The following is a 16,371-nucleotide window of genomic DNA, read 5'->3' as shown; positions in this document are numbered from 1 at the left end:
CCAAATCCTAGAGGCAAAACCGGGCAAGTTGTTGAGTTTGTCTGCCCAAAATTAGTTTTTCAGTGATGTAAGAGAAAGAAAAACAGCAAAAACTAATTTGAGTATACGTGCTTTGTTTGTCTGAAATATTACTTCAGTTATTTGTCATTTGACAAAATAGTTTGTCGATCGATTGCTTGTTTCAGCTCCAATCTTTTATTAAAAATGTCAAGGTCAGTGTCATTGTTCAAACTCCTGCTGCACCTGACATGATGTTAAGTGGATGATTTGACAGAGAAAACCAGCCTGCTGTTGGCATTAGCCATTATCGTTATCGGATACCATGACTCTGTTGGTGGCCCTGCAGAGATATCGCTTTAAAACTCATTAATGGGTGTAATGTCTCTGTCACCCTGAACCCCTCGCTGCCTCCCACCACTCATGGGAGCGTGCATATTGTGTAGATGGAGTGGATCCACTGCACAGTAATCTGATAGTCTGTGGCTCTGCTCAGTTGCGCCTCAAACGCCCCTCAGAGTGGAAACTGCTGTGCTATTAGGGAAATGACAATAAGCAGTTGAAGACAGTGTTGCAGGCAGAGGAGCAGTTGTGAGTAGCACTCACACCCATCCTTTCATCCTGCCTCCCACACTTGGAAGATGCGTGTATCAAACAAAGGTTTTTGACATATCAGATATTTTTCAGTAATAATAGTTTAGCAAAAATAATTGTGTGAGAAAGAGAGAGCATGTATGCGCTGAACACCACAGCTGTGTTTGACCTCTTTCAGCTGCTGCACTGAAGTAAATAGAGCCCCAAAGAGAGCTGCTCTGTGGAAGTGTTGTGTTTTCTTTAGCAGAAATGAGAAAGTGCTGATAGCTATCAATAAACAAGAGAAAGGACTACGTGCCTCAACAGATCACGCAGCTCAGTAATAGTATGTGTGTGCGTGCGTATGCATGAAGACCTTGTGGGTGGTAGATCCTGAGTATCTCCACACATACACTGAGGCCACACATCTGTCACACCTGTTCAAATCACAGACAGAGGAGAATAAAAAGCCCTTTCTCTTATCCTAACCCCAAACCATTCCCTGTCTGCCTTTCTCGTTCTGTTTAACCCACAACTGAGATTTGCAGATCTCTATCTGTCTTTTTGTAGTCCTAGTCTGGTTCAAGTGAGATAGCGGAGCGGCTTAGCATTTTACGGACAATAGAAAGGCTCACCAATTGACTTACGGCAGTTGGAGGGTAATGGAGGCCAGCTAACATGGCTCAGTGGCAAACAAAGCTTTCTTATCCTTAAAACTCACTGAGGGAATCTGACAAGGATCTAGAGTTAGTGATGTACAACAAGCATGTGCAATCAGTGACTGTCTCAAGTCAGTCTGATACCTGTATTTTATTTCATTACATGCCGTGTAGTGCAATTTCACACACCTAGAAGGACTGACGGGAAATACCACCAAAGAAACGGCATGTTTTTCCAGCTCTCCCATTAGTGTCCTGTGAGAAGTCTGTTTATATTTCCTGCCACTATAACCTGGGTGTATGTAAATCTGTTATAAAGTGGACAGTCAAGACAGAGGAGGCAGAAATAAGGCCTTGGCCCTGTCGGTTTATTTGCAGAAGTCAGGCTGTGACCACAAGTTTGATTTGATTAGTAAAAAGCTGTGAATGAGTGTTGACCCATGCTGACCTGGGCCTCCAGGATCAGGTTTCCATACTCTCACTCTGCAATGTGTTAAGAAGGTCTAGGAACGGTCACTGGTTACCAACTGGCTCTTATATGAATGCATTTAAGATTAAAACACTGGAAAAACTAGGCTTCAAATCTAAAGTACCGGTAGTTCTCTGTAGCATGAAGTGTCTGTGACTGAACAAAAAACAAAGTAAGACCAAATGCTCAAATGAAGAACACCTTGAGTTGTCATTTCTGAAATTGATAGGTTGGCTTATTTGACATAGGGCACTTACACAGTCAGTGTATTACCTATAGTAGATATGGACGAGAGCTGTCACAGTTAGGAGTATGGGCACAGATATTGAGACATGTTATGCACTTTAAAGAAACCTTTTGTAAGCTTTTTCTTCTGCTGCTGAATGTTCTTACTTGCTGCGAGCTGGTGGTTGTCTTGGTCATTTGCCAAGTCCTTCAGTTAACATTGTATTTACAATACTCTCCCTCTGAGCAGCGCTACTTAATTCTTCAGGCCAGACCCTACACTCCAGTGACTTGCTATCGGAAAGTGATAGGGCAGTCTGGCTGGACAAGAGCTAGCTGATAAGCATGCTTAAATCAGTAAGAAAAAAAAGATAGAGATGGAAGCAAAACAGGAGATCACGGCGCTGAAGACGGCAATGAAATAAAGGTTTAATATTGAACTTTGCAGCTGTTAATGCTAACGAGTTTAATACTCTACATAACAATTTACATAATATACATGCATAACAATATAACAAAAACAATAGTAGGCTATGTATGTGAAGCTACCATTATCATGTACAACATGTATTTAACTGGCCATCGTAGGCGTCGATTAGGGATCATGACAAATATTTTGTGTCTACGGTTTATAAAGAAAATCTTCCAGGTGAGTCAGCGAGCAAATAGCTACGCTAGTGGAGGTTCAGAGTCCTCCTGTTGTTACGGTAACAGGCTGAGGAGGTATCTAAATGTGAAAAAGAAGAACTCCCCCTGTTCATTAGGAAATTACACACCATTTGCCCCTCATTCCTATCCAGTTACCCAGGCAACTGTTCGCTGTAATTTGGGTTAATTCACTGGCTTCTGGGCCCTTCCGTTCCCCATTGTGCCCCATCATAAAAGAGATATAACACAGATGCACACACACATACACACACAGTTGTACAAACTAAGTTTCTTATGCAGTAACACACTCAGTAAGAGACTAATCCTCATTTTGTTTGCTTGTAGTCATAGCTCTGCGTGTGAATATCAATGAACTGCACTGGAGGAAACTGTGCAAAACTAATCTTAAATATATTCATTCCCACACCTGTATGGGACTACAGCACTGAGTAAGTGATGAAACTCTAGCCACAGTTGCACAGCTGTTGTAAATATAGTATCTTATTTCCAAATTTCGCACAAAAAGACATTTGTCCTCTCCGACCTTGTTCTGTCATGAAGGTGGGAGAGAGATGGAGGGAGGTCTACTCTTTTGCCCCTTTCAGAACAAAAGGAATGGAAAATTGTGTGTTTTCCCATGGGGTAAATATTGAGAGAGCTGAGATATAAACGTAAGGAAGAAAGGCTTTTCTGACCCGCCTGGGTCTCTGTTGCACTGCCAAAGGCCTGTGCGTCACTTGATCCATTGTTTAGTGTAGAGAAGTCTCAGTAAGCAAGCGGCTGCCTCCCCGCTCCAGCTGCAGCCTCTCTACTGTTTATGTTTGCAGGGCCCTTCGCCTTGAAGTGAGGCTATACAAGCAAAGCTTGGCCATATGTGAGCACTGGGCCGTCAGAGAAGTCACTGGCCTTTTCTTTTCCGTTTTTCAATCCATCTCTCTCTGGAACTCCTCCATTTTTTTCTACCCTTTCTCCTCCTCTTGTATCCTCTCTACCTCTATCCTTCTTCCTTCATCGTGTTTGCTTTCCCTTGCTGACTGTGCAGGCTGTCTCTGACAGCCTACTCTTTTGGAGAAGATGAAGGGTTGGAATTATCTTCTTGAGTTTCAAAGACCTCCATCCTGGATTGGAGGAAAGCGGTAGGTATTATTACTCCTGTGAGAAATAATTACCCATAAAACTCCTCTGTGAGAATGAATCTCTGTGTGCTCAGCAACAAAGTTTGAGAGAGAAGGTGGTAATTATGTCACAGAACTATTTCAACTAGTGTAAATATTCAAATATTTATGCTGGGGTGTCACACTGACAAGCACAGCACATTCACAAGATGGAAAGTGCTCAGAGAGAAAGCCACTGAGGGAAATATGGAGTCAAAATGCATAGTGTGTGTAATTGGCTATTGGGGTTTTAATATCTTTCCGATAATTCACTCAGATGTTTTTATTGGGAGTTCAGCAATATCCAGTGTTGAGGAAAGTAGCTATATCTTGATTCAACAATTACAATGGTAGACTGGATTTTCTTTTTCAAGCATCAAGATAAATGAGTTCCAGTCTCAGACTAGAACTCCCGGTTCAACCTGGAAAATTATTTGTGAGGTTGGTTTAGTGTATCAGTGTGCATATGTGTCTGCAGGTTAGTGGTCCTGACCTTGGCTCCTGGGTGGGCCGTAGTGGCTGTGTGCTTGTCTTGGATCATCTCTGGACCCTTGTGTTTACTGAAACAACAAGCAAGCAGTGTCTAGAGAGGAGAGAGGACTCGCAGAGGGAGCATCCTCAAAGGGAGCACCTCTCTCCTTTTCTTTCCCTGTGCACACATACAATCTGGATGAGGAGAGTGTCCTCAGAGCCCTGACCACCCACGTAAGCAATGGCCGTCCACTGAAATGAAAACAGTGACTTTCCATTGACCCCTATTCCTTAATGAATCTCTCATCTGCTAGAGGCGTTAGACATGGTGAAGCCACCCTCACTTAATATTTGTGCTAAAATTTGATCCCACCGATGGTAAAGGCATTATTCTGCAAATGTAGGAGAGAAGCTGTTGGAGAGACTTTGAAAATAATAAATTAAAAAGCATCATAATGTGCTCACCTGAGGTGAGGAAAGTCCCAGCTCTTGAGGTAAACAACTCTTTCAGCTGCAGGTGACACACTCACTCACTCACACACACACACACACACACACACACACACACACACACACACACACACACACACACACTGACTGTGGCTTTGAGGGAGGAACAGCTATAGGAACATTACAGAGACTGCACCTCCTGGAATTTCCCTGTAGTCAAATTACACTAAATTGCATTGATAGTTTTACTGGGTTTAAAGAATACATTTTGAAAAGAAAACATTTTAATATTTATCTTAATTTGTAGATCTTATAAATTTAAAGATAACTGTTTTTAATTCATTATCGGTTTAAGTGTGTGTGTGTGTGTGTGTGTGTGTGTGTGTGTGTGTGTGTGTGTGTGTGTGTGTGTGTGTGTGTGTGTGTGTGTGTGTGCGTGCGTGCGCGCGCTACAGCACACTCAGGAACTATAACTATCACCAAACCTTTACATTTTCTGCCCTCTAGTGGCTGTATTGAAAGTTACCATGATCAGAGGAGGTAATTATTTCTCATAACTAGACGGTAGACTGATATGTATCCAATATAAACTGTATTAGTTCATTAAGCATAACTCATTTCATATGGTGTAAAACTGTAAAGAGCTCAGAGGAAATGAGCAATCTAACATATTGTAAATGTATTTATTTATCTTTTTATTCATGTAAATGAAATCAAAAGAAACAATAAAGACTGAAAACTGACTTGACTTGATATCATTAGGCTACTTCTGCAACATCTAGTTGGACATCGATCAGCTACCCCAGAGATCCCTGCTGCTGAAATTAGCACTGACGGCTCAAACATTGTGTTTGATTGATTAGTTTAGTCAGTAGTACCACCTTTATGATACAATAGGTAGAAGAGAGTCACACACACATGTCTTTGTCATCAGTTTGTTTATTTATAAGCTGCTTTTTCAGATAATTTCACAACCATGTTGAAGCCTTCCTACAGGCCTCTCTGATAAGCAATCTTAAAAATGGTTGTATAACTTCATTTAAAGGACCCATTTTGTTTATTTTAAAAAGATCAAATTTCATCTCAGAAATCTTTAGATCAAGTCGTCTACATTTCCTAGTCATATTTTTGTAAAGTACTGAGGTTTTGAGCAAAGTACTGTCTTTTCATTGGTTAAACAGTCACAGATAAATATTCATCATTCATCAATCCATCAATAAAAAAAATATATACGTATATATATATATACAAAAATAAATTCAGAGATTCACATATCAAAACCAAGAGGCATAAATCAAACCCATCACATGTGTCATTGAAGAAAACACATACCGTCTGACTTAAGAAAGTTAATATGATAATTCAGACACAGAAAATACAAAAAGCATCAGTGATTGTCTTCTCCATTCATTAAAATGATCTTTGGCCATGTTTTGGCTTTTGTTGTTTCATTTCTTGTCTTAATCTTAGTTATTTCTGTTTCAAATGTTCTGTAACTGTCTTAGTGATCAGATGAGATATTAAGACAAATTAAGACTTTTATTCTCATGTGAGGATGACTTATTATTTGCCTCTTCAAACAGGCACAGACACAGACTGTCTGTGCTCAGGGTCACTCTGACCTCCCCTCTCTTCCTCTCTCTTCCACTCTCTTCCATACTCTCTCTTTCTCTCTCTCTCAAACCACTTTCCCTATTCCTGCGCTATCTCTCATGGGGAGGATCATTCATCACAGCTGTCTCAGCAGCCTGGTCGCCACATGATTAGTGGTTCTTTTAGTTCAGACGTTTCAGTAGCATCTACTAATTCAAATCGTTTTGTGCATCTGCTTCTGCAAACGTGCAAGTACAGAAGAGGGAACATTTGGGCATGCTTTAAAACACTGTACATCATCCTGTAAGCAGCAGGCTATCAAACCCATGTCTCCAGGGTATTCTCATTTCTCAGGGACCAGGTAGACACACTCATCAATTCTATTCCTACGACTGGTTTTGTGGAGATCGGATCGGTGACTGACACCATGGCTAAGTCGTCTGGCACTGTACTCATGTGATCAAATGTTTCCTTTCCTCCATCTCAGAGGAGAAAGGAGGATGTTAATGACAGTTACAGGTGTGTGTTACTGTATGTATGTGTGTGTGTGTGTGTGTGTGTGTGTGTGTGTGTGTGTGTGTGTGTGTGTGTGTGTGTGTGTGGGAGTGACTAGCAGAACTGAACAGCTCCCTCAGTTCAGCAGATAAGGCGCCAGACTCATTATCGCTCATATTCCTCTAAAAGATTTATGACTATGGGGATTTGGGCATGCACACACATCCACACGCACACACACTTATACTCACACATCCACATGCACAAACCTGTCAGCATTTCTGATTAGCCACATTTGCTGAGTCCAGCCATTCAGCTTCGGAAGACATTAGAATTCATATTAATATCAATGTAAATTTAGTCTGAAAGCATTAAGTAGTTCATTGCACTGACCTGCCCATCTGCCAACATGCTGTGAGCGCCAACTTTGTGGTTTGGAGTGTTTTTAGGACTCAGGGTTTACTTTTTCGGTATGATGTGGGTGTGCCATAACATGTCAAGACATGTTGGCGTATGTCTTCTAAACATTATCCATCATCAAATAAAAAAGTCATCAAACAGTAATTTATCACCACCTACAGCTACAGGTATTGCTCATATTTTCTACAGCACTTCACATTAACATTGAAAATATGAAAGGAATTATTCACAAATACCCATAAAGACATGGCAAAAAATTGTATATATATATATGTATTTATATACTAAATACCTTTATATTGCTCTTTCTGTTTACTTATCTCTATCATTTTCAAGACTTGCATTTGAAGCAGAGACAGATAGACTCTGTGCTGTTTTCTTCTTCACATAGTCTTGTAGGCGTTGTTGCATACACTCCGCATGGAGAACTCTGGGAGGAATAGTCTGCAGTAACCAGCCCTGTATGCCCACATGAATACACACACACAGACACACACACACACACACACACACACACACACACACACACCGATGGACACAAGGACAGATGAGTCTCCTGCTGTGTTACTTACTGTAGCATTATTTGGCATTATGTGTGTAAGTCTTACCAGGACTATGTGATAGATATTCCCGTGTGTTTTGTCTCCAGCTCTGAGGTACTGCAGGGAGTGTTTAACAAAGTCTTCTGGTGTCAGTGTCACTAAATTAGCTTTTTGGTAAGCTGCCATCCGAGTGGAGACCCCAAAGGGAGCCACTGCCTGAGAATACAAGAGGAATAGGAAGAGGGGAGAGACAAAGATATGTGACATGATTTTCAAGATTCGAAGGAAAAATCACTTGAAAGTTAAAGTAGGCCTACCTGTATTATAATCCCTTTATCTTTGTATTCAGCTTGAAGACCTTGAGAAAGTCTTTCCACAAACACCTACAGAAACATACAGCAGTGCATGAGTGACTGTTCAACATGATAAGGGTTAGACTAGAGGTGGGACACTGAGTCTGCGCTTACCTTACTTGCAGAATATAATGTGTACAAGGGAAAAGGAGTACAAGCCACTCCAGATGAAATATTCAAAATCACCCCTTTTCCCCTGTAGAAGCAGAATTGAGGTCCTACTTTAGTATTCAAAAACTCAGTGTTAAAAAACATATTGCATTTTTATCGTATAACATATATACTGAAGAAGAAAATGAGTAGGGCACCTGTTGTCCATGCCTGGGAGGATTATTTTGCACATCTGGGGGAAAATGATGATATTCAGAGGGTTATTATCAGAGACAGGGAAGCAAGAAATCCAGCACTCTGTCCATCAATTGTACTTTTTTTTTTTTTTTTTTTTGAAAAAGTATACTGTATACATATTCTTACCTTGGCCATAGTTTTCACATTGCAGTTTATCACCTTTGTAATAGCCTGAAAGCACAAATAAATGGATCTTGAGTAGTCTATTTTTATTGATAATTAAGGGACAGAAAATGCTAGGGGTGTGGACACTGTCAATGAAGCGAGGTGTGTGACTGCTGTGACACTCCCTGAGGATGTTGAGTGAGGAGATCTGTCATACACAGAAACAAGCTGTAGGTTAGTGCTTAAAGATGCCCCATTGAGTAGCAATGTTTTTCCATTAATTGGCTGCATGTCCACATGCTTATGGGTGACATGATTCACTCTCTTGCCACAGAGATATATGCTGAAATATATTAGTAAAAGACTACAGACAAAATCTTTGTTTTACGTGGAAGGAAATCTATTCAACACATCTGTTAGAACAAAGGGATTCACACACTGAATGTGAACAAAAGTTTTTGTTGTTGACAAGAAAGCTGTCAAGGCACCACTGACCTGATCCACATCTGCAATATCAAGGAATCTGCTTGGGATGACGTTGGGCAGTATGCCGACATTATTGACTGTGATAAAGAACAATGAAATGCAGTTTTTTTTAGAGGTGGTGAATGTAGGAGTAATTAATATTTTGAACATTACAGAATAAAAAAAAATGTCCAACCTAAAACCCCAATATTGAGGTCCTTAAGTTGATCCTCAATATTACTGAAGACATTTTCTTGTGTGAAGTCTGTCACTATCACTTTCACCCTCTGTCCTGTTTTATCACCTATGAAGAATGAAAACATGCGGTCATTAGTGTCAAAACCACAACACGATATGCTTATATAAGCCAATAATCTCGATCATATCTGCTGATTTTTATGATGTGACATTGGAGCACATCCAGCCCAGATATGATCATAAAGGATATCTGTGCAACCGCATCTCTAGATTCTGGGGTAGAACACCAATTATTCAGTGTATGCAGGCCTAATTGTCATGACAGACAACATAAAGAAAGACAGTAAGTTCTTACCTATGTCCTTGGCTACTTGATCCAATGTTTCTTTGGTTCTACTCATGATAACCACACTCATTCCTTGCTCTGCCAGCTGAAGAAAACAACAATCAGTGCAGTTATGAACAGGAGAAGAAATAATAATTAGCAAGATGCCAAAGAGAAAAAAAAATCAGATGCTTAATGAAAGAATAAATATATTTTGACATGATGGTACTCACAAAATGTATTCATAACTGGATTACTCATAAAATGTCAATAATTTATAGCAGGAGGTGTCTCATTTAAATTTAAAATGCTTTTGAGGAAAAATATTTGTCATACGTGCAAATATGCTGCATATAACTGCTTACCGCAAATGCATATGCTCTTCCTATGCCCTCTGAAGCACCAGTCACCACTGAAACAGGGATACAGGAATTAGATTTATAAATTAATTCCATCATCTTATACATTCCACCACTACAGTTCGATACAATTGTTATTTAATTCATTCTATAAAAAAGAAAGAAACAGGATACACAAAAAGTAGGCTAAACAAGCAGGAAGTAGGAGTGGAGGAATAAGCTAATGCTTCTTTCTACTCCTTTTCAAACATACATTGTATCGACCAAAGTGCTTTAAAAGTACTATATTACTTAAATGTTTGAAATAAAGCCTTCATTCATTCATTCATTCATTCATTCATTCATTCATTCATTCATTCATTCATTCATTCATTCATTCATTCATTCATTCATTCATTCATTCATTATTCTCCTCTGTAATTTCCATTCCAAACATGGGGGGGCACTGTGAATGAGAGCTGCACAACCTAATCTCTCTTCCTTTTGCCGTCAGACCGAGGAAGAGGATTGTCTTTTTGATTTGTTTACACTATACTCAACCCATCCTGTTCTAACAGGCTGTACTAATACAGCATGTTCCCCACTTCTGATAAAGAGTTTGCTGAGAACAGGCAGGAACTGCTTGTTTCTTAGAGTTCAATTCTTTCCTATCTCCTCCCAACAACTGCTTCAAAGATCACAGACTCTTTAACTGTTTTAAGACATGATGGTGTTATTGGTATTTATATTTAACTAGGCCTGGGCCAGGTTGGATATTTTAGATTTAAGTAAAGCTAACAAAGCATTGATTTGGTTTGCGTGCATTGGTTTAAAAAGTTGGACGAGGAGGCTGAGACTGCCAAATAACTGCTCAGCTGCAGGCAGCAGTGTTGTCCCTTCATGTGTTTGTCTGAATAAACAAAATAAATATCCCTGACAAATGTGTATCCACTCCTTAGTTACTGGGAAAATCCAAACAGCATCAGACAAGAAAGCTGTGAACTTTGATAATCTTCTCACATGTTGAGGACTGAATTGATGCTACGCTCTGAATTCACATGAACAAAGTGGGCAGCTGGACGCAGGGATGCCAGGTCTGTGGTTTTCCCGCAGAATTTGGCTACTTTGTAAGTGTTGCAGCGGGTAGAAAAATGATGTCATCTGTATTGCAAGAGTAAGGCTTATAAATAAAGATTAATATTTTAAATGACAAATTTATTTATTTATTTATTTTAAGGTTTATGAGAATTAAAAAAAAAATTGGGTTATCAACATACAAATAATATATTCAATGATTAAAAACAAACAAATGTTGATACTCAAATCCTATAAAACTAATTCCAGGCCAGATCAGCATAACCACATAAACCACTTGCATGCCCCACAGAAACCCAAATAATAGACCAATACTGTATGATCACCACAGTACATAACCAACCATAGCAATAGCACCCGTGCCACAGTAAATACATAGCCTTACTGTAGGCTAATATGAATAAAATATTGTGAATGTCTGAGCTGAAGTATTCCATATTATATTTTAAATTCTGATAATATACTATAAATTACACAAGACCTTTTTAGGACCTATAGGTGAAAAAACAGTTTGCCTTTAATGTTTATGGTGTTATTTTATAGATATTATAGCACATTTTGCAATTATAGTTGGACTTTTAAAGCAACATGGATTTTTATGGGCATATTTTGAGTTCTGTTTTGGACTAGTTTTGAGTTGCTGTTTGGCCGCATTTGCCTCAGACTGGCAACCCTGTCTAGCAGATGATGATGATGATCTGGCATACTGCCCTGTTTTTTTTTTTTGTTTGTTCGTTCGTTTTTTACTTTGGCAGCAACGACCGTCATGAGATCCAACAACTCCGCCACCTGCATGCTTGTGCTGTTGCTACAAGCAAAAGTTAAAATGGTCTTCCATGGAGTTTTTCCTCAGTCGATGTGAGGGTGTAAGGGCAGAGGATTTTGTTATGATGTTATGTGAAGCCCTTTGAGACAAATTGTTTGTAAAAACGGGCTATAGAGATAAAATTGCCTTGCCATGCCTTGCCTTGCCTTGCCTACATCTAGAAATTTAGTTTTTGTGTTATTTGGCTGTCATTTAACATCCCTGGAACTATAGTTTAATGCATATTTAGCCCCTCTTTGACATGATGATCAGTTCCTCTGCTCCACCTCACAATGCGTCTCCAAACTCCCGCCAGACCTACTTTCCTCTTTCTACCCACCAGAATGTTCAGATGTCTTTGCTCAGGGCCCTCACTCATCTTACCATTCACTTACACATCTTGAACCACTAATCATCAGCCCAGCAATCACTAAGACTGACTGCCCACACACACCTGTTCCCGGTGTGCTCTGTAAAATACTTTTGGGCCCTACTTGGGTCATTTTTCTCTCCATCATTATTCCTTCTCTCCATAAGTGCAATGCATACAGTATATGAAGGAGCTGTGTCTGCCTACTGATTATTCATCCAACTATTAGTCCTGTTTATGCATCTGTGTCTCCCTTTGTGCCATTTTTTTCCTATTCTGCTACCAACGGTTGTGACATTCCTGGTTGCAAACCTGGTCTTGATTTAGCATTCCCTCATAATTACAATGTAGACGCTTCATTCCAAACATAAATGTCAAGTTAATTGCTGATGTTTGTTTTTGCTGGTGCTTTTGTTTCTTTGTTTTTTTTTTCTAAAGCCACCATTACTTTTAAATAGCCCGCTACAATTATGACAGTCAAGATGTTGTTCTTTAATAGCCATTCACATCATCTGAATTCCAGTTATCTGTATTTTGTACTATGCATTTAAAATGTACCAACATCATACAAGAGGTTTGAGGTTTAAGGTGCTGACCAGGAACTGCAGTGACCTCAATTCTCAACCAGCTGAGAGGAATGACACTCTTGCCCTGCATCTGTTGGTTTGTAATCAGTCTGTGACCTCCCATAAGAACTGAGGAAGTTTGAGAGGATGATTAATACCTCCAAATGAAAAACAGGAGCTGAAGCATATCTGTGTATAAGATAAAGTAAATTTGATGCAGCATCTGCACTATGGTCAGAATTTATTGTACTGCTGTGGATGAAAGTGGCAAAAAATTTAATTTATTAGTCCATCCATATTACACCATCCTATGATGAAGATCTCTGGCTCGCAACCTCAGCTCACCCTTCCAGGGTGTGGAAGTCGGATGTTGGCGAAGTAATGTGTAACTAATCCTCTTTCACATTGATTCTCTTAAGGCATCAAATCAGGACTTTTCCTTGTGGAGACACATCCAGCTGTATGATCTTGGCACACTCATAACACAATGGAGGGATTATCGCCAGTATATTAGCCTACATATTCCATCTCAGCAACTGTACCCTGAGGAAAAGCTGCATCACGCAAGAGTAAAAAAAAAAAGAACAAGCCAGCTGGAAAATCTTGGTAAACTGATAGGTTACCTATCAAGCACAGACTGGTGTCTTACACCATACACTGCCCGTTCCAAAAAAAAGTCACACACTCTAATATTTCTTTGGACCGCCTTTAGCTTTGATTATGGCATGTATTTGCTGTGGCATTGTTTCGATAAGCTTCTGCAATGTCACAACATTTATTTCCGTCCAGAGTTGCATTAATTTCTTAAAGATTGTCATTGGGATATGATCACATTGGACCACATCTCTTCCTTGAAGATGATGGTTCCCCACTATCCTTCCAGTTTTTAATAATGCGTTGGACAGTTCTTAACCCAATTTTAGAAGTCTCAGCAATCTCCTTAGATGTTTTATTTGCTTGATGCCAATAATTTGACTCTTCTGAAACAGATTGACATCTTTTCCACAACCACAGTGTTATGATTAGATGTTATTACATGTTTGACCGCTAGGCGGCAGTACTGGTTAGTAGTCAGCTTACCGTACCATATAACAGGGTAGAGCAAGACTGCATGGAGCCACATGTATGTTGTTGAGAACGTGAGACATTAAACTAAGTTACTTGCTATCAACACGGCCTCATCCTTGGAACACGAACATGACACACAGGATGTGTTTTCCAACATGGTTGCATCAGTAAATAAGTTGTTGCCAGCTGAAACATACTGTAATCATCCATACAGTAATTATCCAATGGGAGGCTCTTACCTATTAGCTTAGTAAAACCTAGTGGGGCCCTTATTTTTGGACAGGCATTGTTTTACAGGAAGTACATCAAATGTTCTCAAATGGTTATATAATATTCAGTTATACAATACTGTGGTTGTTCAGTGTCATAATGGGTTAGGTAGAAGAGGGAGTTGACAGACAAACTCTTCCTAGTCTCGCTCGCCAGACCCTCCTCCAGAGAACTCTTCCTGACTAGTGTTGTCTCAGACATGAATCAGGCATTTTCTCTATATGCAAATGAGCTCTGTGAATAGAAAGAGGCTGTTGAGGCATTCAGAGAGAAAAAGACATACAGATACTTTTCTAATATAAAATACATGCAGGTTTCTTTTTTTCCTGTTAGCCCTACTTGCTTAATGTCAGGTTACTTCTATTTTGGGACCAATCAAAGATAAAGCTTTGTGTCCATCAGTGTGACATTAGAATGCTGAGATTGAACTCTAGGGGGGGTGGTGAGGAAGTGTTTCTTTGTGTGTTGTGCCAAGAGGTTTCTCAATGACAGGACTGTGCAGAGTGCAGTCCACTTTGTGCCTGGACAATGTTTTCCTTCTCCTCGGTTACAGTACTGTGATGTATACTGTGAGACAAAACATAATCAAGAATGTAATTCTTGAAAATAAAAGCTAGACAGTTAAGCTAACTTTACAATGTTGAAGGAGAGCCTTTTCCTTTAGTGACATTTTACAAATCATAGGTAGGCCTATAACCATGAAAAAGTTCTAAATGAACTCACCTGATGAAATCAGCCATGCAGTCAACAAATACAAACATACTGTCAATAATGACACACACACAGGCACACAAACTGTAAAAGTTCATGTCATTTACAAGTTACTTTCAGTTGACCCATGCACCACTAAGAAACAGAAACATTTGGTTTGAAATGACCAGGACAGAAATAAATGCACAGGAATGAGGTTTATGCAGCCCAGAACATACTGTTCTCCTCTGCTAGAGTGGAATGAAGTGAATAAGGAGAACAACCCAGTATTGTGTGCTTTGTTATGAAGCTTCTTTACACTGTGAGAGAGAGTGAATAGCCTTTTTAGATGATGCCAAAGGAAAAAAAAGTTAGCTGCGGGGAAATTTTTGTGTTATTACCAGGAAAGAGTGGGTGAGGTGAGCTAGTCATCCTCAGATGTTTTTAGGTTATAATTCAACATGGCCAACTTACAGTTATAGAAGGGTCACATATTTGATTCCCTGCTTCATCTTATCGTTCTTAATCCCCTCGGTCAATTTACTTTCAAGTTACTGCATTACTGCATACTTGGCACTCATTGTCGCTATGGGACATTGACACCAGCTTCACACCCTTGTCAGAGGAATGATGATGATGATGATTCAACCATAAAGCCAAATAAACTTTGATGTTTTGCTGTCTCATAGAAAATGCATTTAAGGCAGAAATATGTTTTGAGAATTAAGTAAGTTAAGTTTTCTTCTCTGCAGCTGTAAGCAGCTGCTTCATGTCTTCTAAATGAACCGAACCTACCTCTTTACATTCAGATGTTACATGATAGTGGTCTTGTGTAAGAGTGAAAAGTCTGAACAAGTTTAGAACAGGAAGCTCTTCTTTATCTTTTTCCAAAGGTTTCATGTACGGACAAACTCTGGCACGTGCACTTCCAAACATTAGCGTACTCATATGACCACATTAGTCTTTATCAAATACATAAAAGTGGTTTTTCATTACAAAAAGTTTTAAAAATGAAATGCAACATGTTCCACAGCTACATATCCCATCCATTAAAGACTATGATTATTACTGACAGCTGGTCTGACAAACAGCACAAGCACACACAGCTCACCTGCCCATTCGCCCATAGAGGTGAAGAATGTCTCTGACACTGGAAACCACAGATTTGGAAAAAGCATCCTACTCAAAAGAAGCAATTTCACTCCAAGGTAAACAACAACTGTTGCACCAAGAGAAAAGAAAAACAGTTCCATTAAATCCATGCTGGTCTGGTGCTATAAACTCCAGCTTTAAACCTCTCTGTGATTGTCTCTGCTCTGAGAGTGAGGTTTTAGTTTTGTGTTTCACCATAAGGGTAGAATGACAGACAGAGTGGATTGCCCTGCCATAGGACACTCCCATTTTGAGAACAACAGGCTCTCACTCTTACTTCTGACTAGCATGCAAACACACACACACACACACACACACACACACACACACACACACACACACACACACACACACACACACACACACACACACACACACACACAGAGTACAACTACACTTCTTTTTGGTTCACTTTTCTAAACAGTATTAACCTATACAAGTGCACAAGTTCTCATTTTCAAATGAAAATCGAATGGGCTTCATGGAATAGAAACAATGAAATCAGACAGTGCCCAAATCATTTGAGA

General features: G+C 39.6%; 1 protein-coding gene across 1 annotated transcript; it reads right to left on the bottom strand.

The window, feature by feature from the left end:
• Positions 1–7,418: 7,418 nt before the first annotated feature.
• Positions 7,419–16,044, bottom strand: hsd17b3 (hydroxysteroid (17-beta) dehydrogenase 3). Its single transcript, XM_085786499.1, has 11 exons — positions 15,804–16,044; positions 9,856–9,902; positions 9,521–9,596; positions 9,164–9,271; positions 8,998–9,065; positions 8,524–8,568; positions 8,358–8,392; positions 8,164–8,245; positions 8,014–8,079; positions 7,763–7,912; positions 7,419–7,613 (listed from the first exon to the last, which is right to left on the bottom strand). Exons 1-11 carry the CDS (start codon positions 15,952–15,954, stop codon positions 7,467–7,469), a joined length of 975 nt encoding a protein of 324 aa, XP_085642625.1. The 5' UTR covers positions 15,955–16,044; the 3' UTR covers positions 7,419–7,466.
• Between the last annotated feature and the right edge of the window lie 327 nt (positions 16,045–16,371).

The sequence above is a fragment of the Trachurus japonicus genome, chromosome 9, assembly GCF_045865225.1.
Source record: "Trachurus japonicus isolate A0001 chromosome 9, Traja_1.0".
NCBI classification, from domain to species: domain Eukaryota; kingdom Metazoa; phylum Chordata; class Actinopteri; order Carangiformes; family Carangidae; genus Trachurus; species Trachurus japonicus.
Note: the sequence above shows the minus strand (reverse complement) of the source record. Positions and strands in the feature narration are given on the sequence as shown.